Below are 15112 nucleotides of genomic sequence, written 5' to 3'. Positions count from 1 at the left end.
TTGTGTAGAGTGCTGAGATGGATGTAAAGTTAGGAAGGTACTTAACCTTTTCAGCTGGTGTTCTAGGGAAGGAGGTTCCAGTACTAATACTCATCTGTCATCCAAGCACTGACTAAAAACATCCGTCAGCCCATTTTCAGCCATCCAAAATCAGATGTCAGAATTCCCATCTTAGTGATTTGTAACATTATCTTGTAGGATAGAACCACTGTATCTTGGCTTCTCTCTTTAAAACTGATGTAAAACCGTTTGGCCGTGTACTTTTAAAATTTAAAAATGGCAGAATATGAAGAAATCGATGAAAATTAAGCCTGAGTGTGCAGTCATATTTGCATTTTTTCTTAATGTCAAGATGTTTCAGAATTTATACTGGATAGGTATTATAATAATGCTGTTCTCATTGAATAGATCAACCAGAGGCTTTTATATTGATTACTCTTTGCTTTAGCATTTTGTTTTGAAGCAGAAGACAATACCAGAAAATCTGCCGTCCCCAACAGCCAAATATAAACTGAAGTATCGTCAGTATGAAGCAGATCTGAGGGAAGAATATAAGCAGTATTCTCAGAGAATTGCAGAAAAGAAAAAAGACCACCTCCAGTGTCCAGAAGCTTCCATAAAGGTAGCTGGGCAAAGAAGTAATTGCATTTTTAAATAGCAAATGTACGTTGGTGTTTCATTATAGTGTTTGGAGAGGTTTGCATGTGTGTGCAATTAATTTCTTCCATTTTTAATTGTAAAATAAAACCAGGTAATTTCAGCATGTAATGTTGAGTAGGGAATAAAATATAGGAAGCTTGTTTCAGTTGTTCCAGAGCAAGAAACTGAGGTTCTCTGAGAATCTGAGTATGCTTATTCTATTAAATTATGACTGTATATAGGATTTAAAAAAGGAGAAGTGAAAGATGTAATCTGTACCTCAGAGAACTATTAACACTGAAAATGGAAAGGAATATGGGGTTAAAATAATGAAATATATTCTCTGTACTTCTTGCTTTGACGCTGTATAAGATCCAGTACAGTTGGACTGCAAAATGTATTAATTCTGCCAGTTTTCTTTTATGTTTTAAAATTAAAAGTAAGATGCAAACAAGGGAAGATCAGTGGAGAGAAACTGGAAAACAAAGGGGTGAAAAAAGCCAACTTTCTTCTTGTTCTGAAAGAGAGAGTGGAGAAGGGTGGTTGCACAGAGCAAGATACATCATTGTAGGTGTAAGGAAACAGGAAACAAAAGTAAGCAACATCTGTGAGGACTGGTCAAATGCTAGACTCTGCTGATGGGGTAGATGTCCACTTAATGAAAAGTTAAGTATGCAGATGTAGAGGAAACATACTGTGCTCATTGTTTTTCAGAGAAAAGGTTTGTGATGAATAACAATGAATTTACTGATTTTACTTGCTTGATGTTCAGTTGAATGAAAAGGGAAGGTCTTACATAAGACAAAAATTATGTTCACATGTTGTTGTTATTGTTGTACACATATTGATGATAGTTTTAAAGGGGCTTTCCCCTCTTAAATCACGCTTTTAGTGTTCAGATAAAACTTGGAGAACCTGCAAGTATTTGTAAGTAAACATTATGTGAGTAAAAGAGTTGAGTGAAAAAACCAATTCTGTTACTTTGTTTAGTATTATGTTTGGTGGCAGTTAAGATTGTCGGTTCTGGGAATTTGTTGCAGTATTACTTTTTTTTTTTAATGATTCCACACTTACATACTAGTCTGACACTCTGCTGTCATCTGTTTTACCAAGGAGTGACTCCTTTATATGCTGTACTGCAGGCCCATCAAAAGGGTATTTACAGGAGCAGCCAAGTTAATCTGAAACTGAAGAAGTAGATGGCAAGTGTATAATGGGAGAGAAAAAGCAGGACTGGCCTATTCTGGTGATTTTGGATTCTAGAAAGATACTTGCTAAGCACTAGAAACCATGTGTGTCAGTTCCTATGACAGATTTTAATATAATGTTTAGTAGAATAATTTTCTGTGTTAGATATTATCACTACCTGATTAAAAAATCAGAACCTCTTTAGAATTCAAGATACTTTATCAAGATATTTTATCTGGTTAGTGGAACTGGTAATAACTTTTATTCTCTGAAGAGAAGCTGCTCCTAGAGGTGCATAGCTAACAAAACCGACTCTTTTGATTTCTTTCCCATTTTCCCTCTTTCTTGACTTCTGTAAACACGGTCTCCTTTGTCAGTTTTCTTCATATCCTCCATGTAGGAGATATTTCTGTAACTCTCTCGGACTTATTTACAAGTCTGTTAGACCCAGTTCAGCAGTATGTTTGGGCTTTTCCCTGTCTAGACTGTATTTAACTTCTTTTCTGGTCAAAAAGCAACATCTCTGCAATGGTGAACTTTGAGCGAATACATAATGGAAAATCCACTGCTTTCTCTTGGCTGTTCTTGAGTGAAACAGAAAAAGGATGAGCTCTTGTCTTCTTCAGAGAGATACTAACAGTCTACCTTCTCTGACTTGCTGATTTTTCACAAACCTTGTAGAAACACAGTATTTTTGAGATTATTTTTTTTTTTTTTATTATTTCAATATGGTTGAAAGCTGGTAAGTATTCAAAAGATACAAGGAAAGACTAGAGAGCAAGATCTGTAAGTTCACTTTCTGTAGAAAGCTAGGCTTAAATTCTTTTTCTAATTAGCATGAAGTGGAAGAAGTAGACACTTTAAAAAAAAAGAAAAGTACTTTTAAATATATTGTTGAGGAAAATGTGTTGTGTGGGGGTTTTTTGTTTGCTTTTCTTACAATTAATTACATTTGATTTATGAAAAGCATGTATTTTTCTGGAGGGTACACAGCTTGAAGATGGCCATCATGATGATCTTACAGCTCTTGATGAGAAAGCTCTTCTGCAACAATGCTACAGAAGCAAGCCCTATAATATGTGGCACAGTATAAGGAAATCAGAAGCGGTAAGTATTTTGGGTGGTATTATGCTGTTAACGGTCTAGACTTGTAGAATGACTTCCCAGATGTTCAACAGAAGTTAGGCCTTTGGTGATTTGGTCCTAGTATGTAATTGCACCCATTGAAATCATGGGAGTTTAAACATTTGTTTCAATGGGACCTGAACTGAGCAATCCAGTGGGCATTTTTTTTTAGTCTTATATGCAATGCTTGTATTTTGTGTAGTAATGTATGTAAATGAGAATGCAAATTATGAATAACAAATACAAATATATACATACAAGTAAGATAAACTGAGTAAGTTGAGTGAACCTGAGTATACTGTTACACTTGCTCTGGACTGTAGCTTGTACCTGAGCCTGTATTCCATGATCCATGGATTCCATGAGCTCTTACTCTGACTTGTTTCTAGAGTAAACAGTCTGTTTTCCCTCATTAACTCCTGAAATGGAGTATGTGATGAGAACTGGCTCTCTAAGCTGTTTGGGCTCTGCTGCTGGTACTCGACTGGGTCAGCCACAGCTTTGACTCAGTCTTAAAGCTCCAAGGATGGAGCTTCTACAGCATCTCTCTAATTCCTCTTACCCATACCAAGCCTCCCAAGGCTCAGTGTGTAACCTTCGCCTCCTGTTATTCTGTTGGCTACTGTCAAAAAAGTTTGGTTCTGTCTTCTTTTTAACTTTCTTTTGGTTGTAGGATGTTTTCAGAATGCCTCATAGCTGCTGCTTTTGCAAACTAAACAAACCCAAGCTCCCTTAGCCTCTCCTTTCAGTTGCTTTAGCTCTGATCCTCTGTCAGATCCTTTTCAGGTTCCTCTTGTCCCTATTGACCTTGGGAAGGAGGGAGCCCTGAAAACAAGTACAGCGTCACTGGCATGTGTAGAGGGGAATTAAAACTTTTCTTCTATGGATGTACCCAATATGTTTCTTTAATTTCTTACATAGATGCAATTTTTACTCTTCTTAGGACTGAGCAATAGGAGGCTTGCCCATCTAAAGCTAAGCCTTGAATTTAGGTTTATTTACAGTGATGAAAAACCTTGAGGTTTGATATTGCATGACTCAGTATTTGCATATACAGAGTGATGGCTTTCATAACTGAAGGTATTGTTGAACAGTTAGCATTCAAACTTTCTCATGGAATAGTAAGCCATGAGAAATTTTATGAGATTGTAAAAGTATATAATAATTTTAATTTATTTTGTTTGCTCATCATTATGCACTGAATTTTGTATCATTGCAAACATTTATTTGATTTCTAGCCTTGTCAAAGTGAACATGGATGTTGCACTACTGAGCTCACTATTTATTTTCATGATAAGAAAATCTTCTCAGAAAGTACTTTTATGAAGAACTTGAAGAACCTCCTGTTCATTATTTTTAGAATAAATTTTAAAATCTGTACTATAGGGTGAAGGTAATGGAAAAAAGTTTTGAAGTGTCATTAGAGTAACTACTTCATGCTAAAGCAAATAAGCTGAAAACACTGAGAAAGAGAGCAGTGCCGAACCACAAAATAATAGGTACACTGCAGCTGGCAAGCTTTAAAAGGAAGCCAGCAGGTGTCTGAGCAAGATGTTACTGGGACTTTTAGAAGCCCGTTTGTTATTGATTAGCACTCACAGTTGTACAGGCTGGCTGTCTTTTTCTAGAGCATCTCTAGGGTTGTCTTGGGTTCAAGCTTGGGTTCAATGAATCAGGTAGGAATAATGGAAAACATTGGAAGTAGTAACTGCATACATATTAATTCAATTGGGTATATTTTACCTCAGTTGTTGGCATTTGATTTTAAGGTGCTTTAAAAATTTGCTTAAGAATACACAATGTTAAAATACCATTTTACTGTAATCATTACCAAAAAATCTAATGTTAAAGTAGAATTTCTCTTAATTTTTCTGTAGTTTGGGATGAAAGTTCCCTTATTCAAGACAGATTATAGTACATGTCTGATTGCCAGTCGACACTATATATAATAAAATCAGGGTTTTTTGGAAGAAGGTTGGTTTCCTCTGAATAATCATATTTTGTGAACAAGATTTACTACTTTTTAACCAGTGAGAGCTGCTGCAAGTTCAGTGTTTGCCTCAGCAATTTTGTAAATCCATAGTAGAGCTTTTGTCGAAGAGCTGAATGGGAAGATGTTCCATGGAAGAGTACATTTAGTGACCTAGTTTTCAACTGAAATTCAAGGTGTAAGGTTTCTTTTTTAAAAATCGTGTTCTTTTCAGCATGCTAGCTGGTTTGGCTCTATAAGCCGGAGTCCATGGACTATGTTGTTTTTTAACAAACACTGCTCTGTATTACCACTGTGTCCTTCTTTACATAATGCTTTTTAATATATCTGTTGTGCCAGTTAATGGGCAAAGATCCAGTAACTGAAGTAAAGCACCTGTAATTCTGATAGGTGCAAAAACGAAATATAAAAGCAAACTAAAAAGACCCCATCTCGTACAATTCAGAAATCTTTTAAGGCTTAAAATCAGTTCAGAATAAACACCAGCTGGTCTAGCGTTACATTATTTATTTGGGGTTTTTTGTTTTGGTTTGTTGGGTTTTTTTTCTGGCTAGTGCCAATCAGTATTTACTTGAAGGTTGTGAGTTATACGCATACATGTCTGTGGAATTATCCCTTATAGTTACCCTTTACAGTTACCTGGTGTCTGGGAACAAACTTTTGGTTCTTCTTCAGCCATGGGAAGGCTTGATCTATCTAGAATTTGGTTTGCACACAAGAATTGTGTGGTGAAAAAATAAACAATCAGAAAAATATCTTAATTCTTCAGTTTCAGAATACCTACAAAGTTGTCAAAGAGGTTGCATAAAACCCCTCAGAAACAATAATCTCTCTTTTCTCTTATAGAAAAGTTATTTTTTTGGGAAAAAAGGCAAATTTAAGTACAGTGAAAAAGTTCAGAAATCTGGAAGATAAAACAGAGATGCTGGGGCCTAGTTGTTGCCAGTGGCCTCCATGCTGTCCTGGGCCATCCTCTTGTGCTTTGGTTTCTCTTTTTATGAAACAAATGGTAATCAATGCCTGAGCATTTTACAGTGAATGGCACAAGGTTATGGTTCAGTGTTACTCTAAGAAAAATAATAATAAGATCATGTTAAATCCCCTTCCGCCTTGTGATGATCTTTCCTGAAAGGTTTTTCATATTGCCCTGTGTCAGCAGAAAATTATTGTGGCACGGAGCAAATAAAAATTGTGTGTTGAGACTAAGTCTTAAAAGAACTTTTTTGACTAAATATTGCTGAAGGTAAAATTTCATTCTCTAAGTTGGAATCTGTGTCAACCATGAAACCTGGAATAGTGCGAGTTTCTTCAGGCTCTCTTGTACTTACAGAATTTATTGAAAACAATACAGAGATAAGGATGCTGTCTGTCAACAGAAATATTAAAATTCTCATATTTATTGACAACTAATATGCGCAGACAGTTTGATTATGTAGCAGAGAATATTATTTATCTATTTGTTATGCAAATAGAACTCTGTTCAGAAAGATGGAAAAAATTAATTGTGACATTGGTAGGATTGTGACCTCTGAATGCTATCTTAAAGGGTAATTTATTATTTAAAGTGTCTGGTGTTATGTATTTCATTTGCTCTGAGTCAGTTCTTCATTGCAGGAGGATGTTGCTGCAGAGAGGAGAAAACAGGCTGTAGTAGAACAAGTGATGGTGGATCAATTATCTAGGTAAGTGAATTTATAATGTGAAATTTCAGTTTTCCCTACAGAAGAATTTAGATCCATGAGTGTGTGGGTTTTCTTGCCTAGGAGGTGTTTTGATCATCTCGTTCCAAGTCTTATGCAGTCTTATGTAGTGTAATTATTTGCAAGAATTCTTTAAATGAAAAGTCTTTGTAATTTAACTTAAAAGATCAGTTTAAAGTTCTATGTGTAAGTTCATTTTTTTCTGAGAATAATTTTTAATTTTATACTTGAACCTAATTTAAGGGCTTTACAATAGCACTAGTTGTCAGAAGTAACCTTCTTGCACCTCAGCAAAACATGAATGCCTGCTTCACTTGTGCTTACACTTCTTCAGTATTTATTGTCTTTTCTGAGAATTTTAGCTTTATTAATATTCCTTTATTAATATTGACACAACACCCCTCAGGAGTAAAGGAATATTATACCAGTGTTGGGCAGGTAGGAAAAAAAGGCACAATGATGAATCAAGCTGATCAAGGTTGTACAGGAAGGCTCTCTTAACTTCACTGCTATCCCTTTAGCTCTGAGAAAGCATTGCTTCTGTGTAGAAAGATTCCTGTATATGTTGGGGGGGAGTAACATACAGGTAAAGATCAGATCAGTATAGTAGAAACATCTTTCCTTACTATTTTTCCCATAAACTTGTTCTCATTTTTAAGCATGCTTTAATAAGTCAGGGCTTTATTCAAGTTGTTTGGTTATGGCAATATAGGATGGTGCAAGTAGGTTAATATAGTTTCATGTTACCTTACACTTGCTAAAAATTATCTGTGAGTAGTCCACAGAATGTTATATTCTGTGCTTAGTTTACAGCCTCTGTAGTCATCTGTACTGATACTATAGCCCATTGGATCTTAAGACTTTGAGGTTGAAATGTTATTGCACTTCACCATTTTATTTTTCTTTGTTTCTGTTCCAGCTGCAGTTTAAATGACCTATATTGTTTAAAAGTCTGTTAATGCTTTTATGTTACTTAAAAGCTGAGATATCAAGAAAGTTGCATGAACGAAACAAGATTGTCATGAAGCACAATGTTAAATTCCAAGTGTTATTGTGGCAGGATTAAAAATACGGAAGTGTTCAGTGCAGAAATCCCCAGTTTTTAAAGAAATGCTTGTCCCATGTCATATCTCTGCAAAGATGTATGTAAAGCAGATGATTACAGAAATTATCTTAAAAATGTGCTGGTCCTATTGAAGTGTTTCAATCCTACTGATGTTGGATTAAACATACACGTTTGTGCATCTTGGATCATGGATGTCCATTCTGTGCTTAACCTCCTTCAGCTGCTTTGCCTTATTTTTTCCATGTATTCCTTCTCCTGCTCTGAACTCTTCTGTTGACAATGTCAAAACAACATTCAGTAGTGCTGCAGCTGCATCAGGATGAACTTTTAATTTAAAAAATCTCTCTGTTTATGTTCCAAATATAACTGTGCTAGTACTGCCAAACAAATTGTTATCAGAGAGCAGGATGCTAATCGGGGAAGATTAGTTCAGAGCTGTTGCATGAAAAATATCTATTAAAGGAAACATAAAGGTGTTTTGATTTTGTTTTGATTTTTTTTTTCTTAGTAGAGCCAATCTTGCAGTTAAATCAGTGTAACTGATGTGTGCAAAGATAGATCTGCATAGAGAGCAAGTTTATAAAAACGTATTAGCAGGGCAAAATTATTTTTTCCTTCTGATTATGAACCATTTCAATAACATAAAAAGAATCTAATGAGTTTTTAAAGGGTCTCTTCTTTTGTTTACTTGTTAAACTGATGCTACAGAGAATATCAAAATGTTTGGAAGCCAGTTCATCCATTTCTTGTCTGCTTGATGGGACTTTGAGATCTATGGGATGTGTAGTCAGTGCTTTGGGAGCGGAAGTGCCAATGTTTTTGTTGGATGATGTCGCTGGCCAGTACCAGTAACTGTTGTCACTGATTTTGGAGGGAGCCATGGATAAAGAAAATCAGTGATGGAATTTTTACAGAAATACTAGAAATGAGGAAAAAAACCGCTCTTTGTAATCCTGAGATTTATTTTATATATACATATATAAAATATATTTAAAATAATACATATATACATGTAAAGTTACTACATAGTAGTACACTACCAGAATATTACTGTATATATTTGATTTTTGAGTAATAGAGTTCAGAATTTGTAAAAACAAACACAGAAGTAAGATCACAAATTTATGCAAGCTTAATGGATAACTCCAAGATTTTATTGCTGTGTTATTCTTGGGTGTTTTCTTTCTTGAGTAAGACCATGTAAGATCTGAAATTCAAACCGACTAATAGTCACAGGGCTTCTCCCTTCTCTTTCTGGTCAGAGCTGTTATAAGTGACCCAGAGCAATCCACACGTGCTGATGTTTACAAGGAAGTTCATGGACTTCTGGGACTTGGGACGGCACCAATGCATTTTAGAAAAAGAACGCTACATGAAACAAAGTGAGTTTTCTCTAGCAGTCATTTTTTTTTTTAGAAATAAATTTGCTGCTGTATTTTTTTATTATTTTGGGGTCTGCGAAGTCTGTTTGCCTTTCCAGATGTTTTATTTCTGGCTTGGATCCACCAGCTTCATGTGAAGCCCTTTTTGGAGCCTTCCCATGCTTATAATTGCCTAGTGGGACTCTTTTTGTGTGGATTCTCTGTGTATAATGATTGATTCATAGAATTTATAAAACCTGGGAGAACATTCTTGAGCTTATATTGATTTTTTTCATCACAGGGTTTTACTAGCCTTTTCTGAGCTGTTGAATGCTTGCTATCTTGTCACATCCTGTTAGAGATTCCTATCCTGAGGTGCATAAAATTGCATAAATATGCATCCGTAAATGCTAATGTAGATCTTCACAATATAATCGTACTTTTCTTTTATGTTTTGATTTCTGCTGCAGTAATTAACCATATTGGCATTTAAGTGTCATTCCTGGCCTGTAAGCATTGAAATAGTAACTCCAATGGCTTAAGAAAAACAGAAAACATTGTGATCCATAAAATTAAATGAATCTGCAGGTCCGAGTTTTGTTCTGTTAATCTTTCTCAACCTGCAGGCAAACATCTCTGCTTTGCACATTTTAACATCCTGCTCTAAAGTCCTTCCAACAAATGTCATCTTTGTATTCTTCAAAAAAGAAAGGCAACAGAACCAGTCTCAGTCTCTTCCACCCATCACATGGACAAATTCCCATTTCTGCAACTAGTAATATGGCCAATATATAATATCTAGGTGGCTAAAGAAGCCTCAACCTGGGTATTTTTGCAAGAAAACACATTGATTGTTTGTATGGTGAGTGGTAGAAGTTTAACTCTTGATATAAGTGTATGTAAACAAAATATCCCATTCATATCTATGCCTTCTGTGAATGTACTCTCATGTGATATAATTACAGAACACCTTCAACATTACAACTCTGAGTTCTATCTAATTCAGCTATGAGGGATCATCTCCTCAGCCAGTTGCCAAGGATACCGTACTTCACATTTTTTGCTGTTTTGAAACAGTTGATTTTTATGTAACATTTCTTTGTGAGCATATAGGTATCATTAAGATGCTGCATTATTTTCGCAGAATAAGGACCAAATCAGGATTAACTGAAAGCATGCTCTCTAACAAGCTACGATTTGATAGTAGGATTATATCGAGGTAATCACAAATTTTCTAAAGCTTTTAAATTCTAAGAATTTAGGAATGATGACCTTTACCCTCTTAATTAATTGCACTGTACCTTTCTGTCCCCTATGTTTAGAAAAAAAGTAAGTGCTGTGTGGGTGTATATATATATGCATACTTGTATAATAAAATTTTTTACATGGCTGATGGATAGTGGCTTTACAGTCCCGTTGTACAGTGTTAATATCCATAAGCAACGTTATGTAACCATCATACCCATAGCTCTGTGCAGGACAGTTACCACAGGGGCTGTGTAAAATGGTGCTCTTAACCATTGCACCTCAGCTGATAAAAAATTATTTTAGTCTTATCTTAGTATGTGGCAACCACTGTGGATGGAAAGGGCAGCTTTGTGTCTTGTTTGTAGCTCCTTACATATTAAACTTGCAGGTTTAGGGAGTTTTTGAAACTGTTCTGAATTGAGTAGCAGTGGCATAAACATATTCTTCAACTCTGAAAGTGGAGCTTTTCTGAAGCAGTGAGCTGTATACTTGTTAGACATAGCTGAGGATTCAGCCACATGGCTTCATATACCATAATGAATGCAGTAGTCCTGGTGTAAGTAATCCTTTAGTTAATGAGTGAAAATTACATTGTTACACTAAAACATGGAGCCTTGAAAGGTGTTATGGAAAAAGGAATATTGCATTAAAATAGGTGTCCAAATCAAGAAGTTGAATGGCATGGTGGTTTAGAGATGATAGTCAGATACCTCTTTCAAAGAAGAAGATTGTACAATATGCAACATTGGAAATAAAATGCGTATTCCAAAATAAATGTTATTTATGTTTGGGTTAAATTGGATTTATATAGATGCAAAAACATAAAGGTGTTTTTCAATTTTCCTTCTAGAAATGGTCATGATGCTTGTAGAGAGTTGATTGGATTTTTTTTTACATGTGACAGATCCCTTACTGTGTATGAATTCCGACAGTTTGGAAAAAATAGGTAGGATAAATTACCTTTTAAAAAGGTTTTAGAAAATATCTTCCACTGTATCTAAGATGCTTAAATAAATGTAATTGTTTTACTAGTGGTTTTGAATTATTTCACAGAACAAATGCCTTGCCTTTCATTCAGAAAGGAGTTTATCAACATCAACGTGGACAAAGGAAGGGAAAAGTTTATGATCTTAGTGACTTCTACATTGTAAGTATTCTTCTGCTGAATGTAAGGCAATTTTGTTGGTGATTTGGAAGTAATATTTAGATATTCGAGTTGAAAATTGTGACCAAGCTTTCAGGGAAGACCAAAGGTCTTTTCCTTCGTTTTCGAATTAAAGATTTTCAGGAGTCTGGATCATTTTGCTGTCCCACGTTATGGATTCCATTTTTGGTTTTAAGATTAAGCTGTAGTTTGCAATTTACCCGCTAGAGGGAAGAAGACTGCAGACAGTGCAGACATTTTTGTAGGCAAAATGAACAATTCGGGAAAGAGAGTCCTGAAGATGAAATAGACCAAAGTACTTGTTAAAAATTAATAGTCTTTGCAGGGTCTGCAGGCATTTTTGACAAGAGGCAATGGACTAAATATTTTTTTTAAACATGAGGAATTTGCAGGTTGTTTTTAATCTAAAGTTTAAAAACAATGGTAAACTTCATCTACCAGCTAATCTGATGACTGACTACAAATCATATTGCATTTTCTGTACTGCTGTAGTTCTGTACTGGATTAAGTGTTCCTGGTTTATAAATGTTTGAGCCATTTTTCAAGTACAGAGTGTCTTCACTGAGTTCTCCACATCCTCCTGCAAATCTTGAGTTTAGAGCAAAAAGCATGTTTGAATGAAGTATTGAAAGTAAAATAAGACAACATTAGTTTTTAGAGTATTTTGTCTATTCATCTGCCTAATCCTGTTTACATGTGGCTATGATATAAGAGTTTCCAAGATGAAATAGATTACTTCCTTTATGGTATGGAGGTTGAAGCTATTTTGTAGAGGGATTTTTTAAATTTTACTGTCATGTATCTTTGCAACCTGTAGATGGAAATACGTTCTTAATAAAGATGCATCTTAAAGCCATCCAGAAAATATACTGCTACAGAGTTCAGTAGCTCTTTGGAATGACATCATATCTGTGAATCCCCATAGCTGCATACTGGGTTTCTGGACTGACATTAAGATATACAAATCTGTCACAAAGTCCAAATGGTTGAGACAATGCACAACAACAGTGTCTGTCTCCTTCCTAGTTTATGAGTTTTGGAGGCTTTATAACCCAAGCCTTTTTTTGATTTTTCTCAGCATTCTTTGCTTTTAGTTTGCTGCTTTTCTTTCTCTCCCCTTCCCTGTTCTCCCAAACCAAAAAGCATCTTTAACTTTGCAGAATATGGGAGGTATGTCCTCTGTCCCCAACTTAGAGAGAAGGGGAATTTGTAATAATCAGAAGAGACTATACTGGGTAATAGAACTCTATGTTAATAGTAAGATTTTTATTCTATATTTATTAGTGAAATCTAGCAATCTAGCAACGAATAACTTTATAGTTATACTGCAGGAATGATTTGAACTTTGGGAAGGCTACTTTTTAGTTATTTGTTTATCTCAAGTATGACTTTAGGTTAGTGAAGATAACTGTGGAGGGTTTCTCTAGTCTGAGAGAACTTTGCTCTCATGGAATCAATGTGGCACCTTCTGTGACTCTCTTCTGTGGTCCAGTGAGTTTTGGATCCTGTAAGGATGAAAAGAAAAATTGAAAAGTAGAGCCTGGCTGAGGGAACAACAATCTGTAGTCTCATGCTCAGCTGTAGATTAGACAATAGTAGGCCCTCTTACCAGGCAAACCTCTGCATAGAGGATAATCTGTCATCTTGGAGCCTGCAGATGTTTTTATTTAGTACCAGAAAGGCTCTGTTAAGAAGGTTAACTGACCTTAGGCTACACCTTTTCATCATTTCATACCAAGGCCTTTAACAATCACTTGAAAGTCTTGCAGAATGTATTTTACAAAATACACAACCTATTTGTAAATCATTGTATGCTTTACCAACAGGGAGCAAACCTAACTTTCCGAAGTGTTGATCATAACCTTCCAGAAAGTGTTAAGCAGAACCCAGTTCTCACCCTTCGTGTGATAAGTATTGATGAGGCAGCTATGGATTTCCTAAAGTAAGTGCAGCTAACTGTTTTTCAAATTACCTTTCCTTGCTTAAGCAAAAAAGATTTTTTTAATAAGAGCTTCTAACATCTTACTATTTAGTATTCTTCTGTATTTAGGCTGTTGTTAGGATAAATTAGTAATGTTAGTGGGTGTTCTGTAATTCAGTAACTTTCTAGAATGATAAGGAGTAATTTTAAAATAAGAATTAATTAGATTATGAAACTGTATTATTTGCTTTGAAGCCAGATGTTTTTATATAGAAATCATATACTGAAACTTGTGATGAACTAAAACACTACATTTGGGGAAAATGCTTTCTTTTGTGATCAACATTATTAATACTGAATGTTTCGTGAAGCTTATATTAAAAGCTTGTATCAGTCATGATAATGCAAGTGTTTGAACACAGGCAGGGGAAGGATTGGAAGTTTTTCTCTCCATTTTTTCTTTTTAATTTTCTTTTTCCTTCCTCTTCCTATCACTTCATTCTTTGTTCTTCCAGATATTGCCACATATTGAAGACTTCAGACACTGGGACAGGATTTCTTCACTTATTCTTTCAAAATAGTTCTTGTTCCATACTCTGAAAGATGGGAATTTCTTAGAACTTTTTCAGATGGTTAGGTGAATGGTTAATCTTTGAGTATGTGTTATTTTTGAAGGTAATATTTTCATCTTAATATCTATAAAGAAGTAAACTGTCTAGGGAATGAAGCCTCTTTCTCTGGGGTTTCTGGCTTTTATTGTGAGTATAGTGGTTCTTAGCACAAATAAAATGTTGGTATAAAATTTATCATGCTGCTCTGTTGCCTGAACATGAAAGTTACTTAACAGTGTAGGAAATACAGTCAGAGTTTGATTACTCAAATTTTGGTGAGTGTTAGCCGATAACAGATGTTACAAGGTAGAAATTTTCATCAAATCATGGCATCATAGAAAGGGACCTCAAAAAGGTCTCTAGTCCAATCCCCTGCTCAGAGCAGGGTTTACTACAGCAGGTTGCTCAGGGCTGTATCCAGATGAGTTTTTTAATATCGCCAAGGATGGAGACTCTGCGACCTCTGTGGGCAACCTATTCCAGTGTTCTATCACCCTCACGGTGCAAAAGTGTTTCCTGATGTTCAGAGGGAACCTCATATGTTTCTCCTGGGCTCCACCAAGCAGAGCCTGTCTCAGTCTTCTTTACTCCCTTCTGTCAAGTATTTATACACACTGATAAGATCCCTTGAGCCATCTCTTCTCCAGTTCCAGCTCTCCTGGCCTCTCATATATCAGCTATTTCAATACCTTCTTGACTAGGAACGGCAATAACAGAATGTCAATTAAATACGTTCAGTATCTAAAGACTACTTTTGTTAGCACAACTTAACAGACTATTATTTTGCTTTCTGCAAGTTAGACACATGAAGCTTGCTCTCAGTTACTGTAATACTCACTTTAAGGTCCCTTTACACTGAAAGCTTTGCAAAGGAGCCATAGTGAGCTAACAGTACATAAACCAGTAAATTCAAATGTAACTGATTACAGAAATACGTGGTTGTATGATGCTTAGTGCTAATTGTTACCTCTCTGCAAGGTTTCCATGAAATAAAACACAATATAGTTTAATTTCAGATAGTTTATATAAGACATTTTACATATCAGAAGCCTCTGATTCTGGTAAACAGCTTTTTCTTTCATTTGTTTCTAATATTAT

General features: G+C 35.4%; 1 protein-coding gene across 7 annotated transcripts in view; it reads left to right on the top strand.

The window, feature by feature from the left end:
* Positions 1-15112, top strand: part of CAPS2 (calcyphosine 2) — a 30250-nt gene that overhangs the window by 7824 nt on the left and 7314 nt on the right. For 4 of the 7 annotated variants that reach the window (XM_074870595.1, XM_074870593.1, XM_074870594.1 and 1 more), the window contains 8 exons: positions 464-622; positions 2812-2934; positions 6557-6624; positions 8971-9090; positions 10214-10288; positions 11168-11263; positions 11371-11464; positions 13309-13424. In XM_074870595.1, the coding sequence (XP_074726696.1) occupies positions 464-622; positions 2812-2934; positions 6557-6624; positions 8971-9090; positions 10214-10288; positions 11168-11263; positions 11371-11464; positions 13309-13424 (851 nt within the window). The remainder of the gene's footprint in view (positions 1-463; positions 623-2811; positions 2935-6556; positions 6625-8970; positions 9091-10213; positions 10289-11167; positions 11264-11370; positions 11465-13308; positions 13425-15112) is intronic. The other 3 variants (XM_074870596.1, XM_074870597.1, XM_074870598.1) reach the window with 3 other exon arrangements.

This window comes from Strix uralensis, chromosome 5 (assembly GCF_047716275.1).
Source record: "Strix uralensis isolate ZFMK-TIS-50842 chromosome 5, bStrUra1, whole genome shotgun sequence".
Taxonomy (NCBI): Eukaryota; Metazoa; Chordata; class Aves; order Strigiformes; family Strigidae; genus Strix; species Strix uralensis.
The sequence above is the reverse complement of the archived record's forward strand: the minus strand, read 5'-3'. Positions and strand labels throughout refer to the sequence as shown.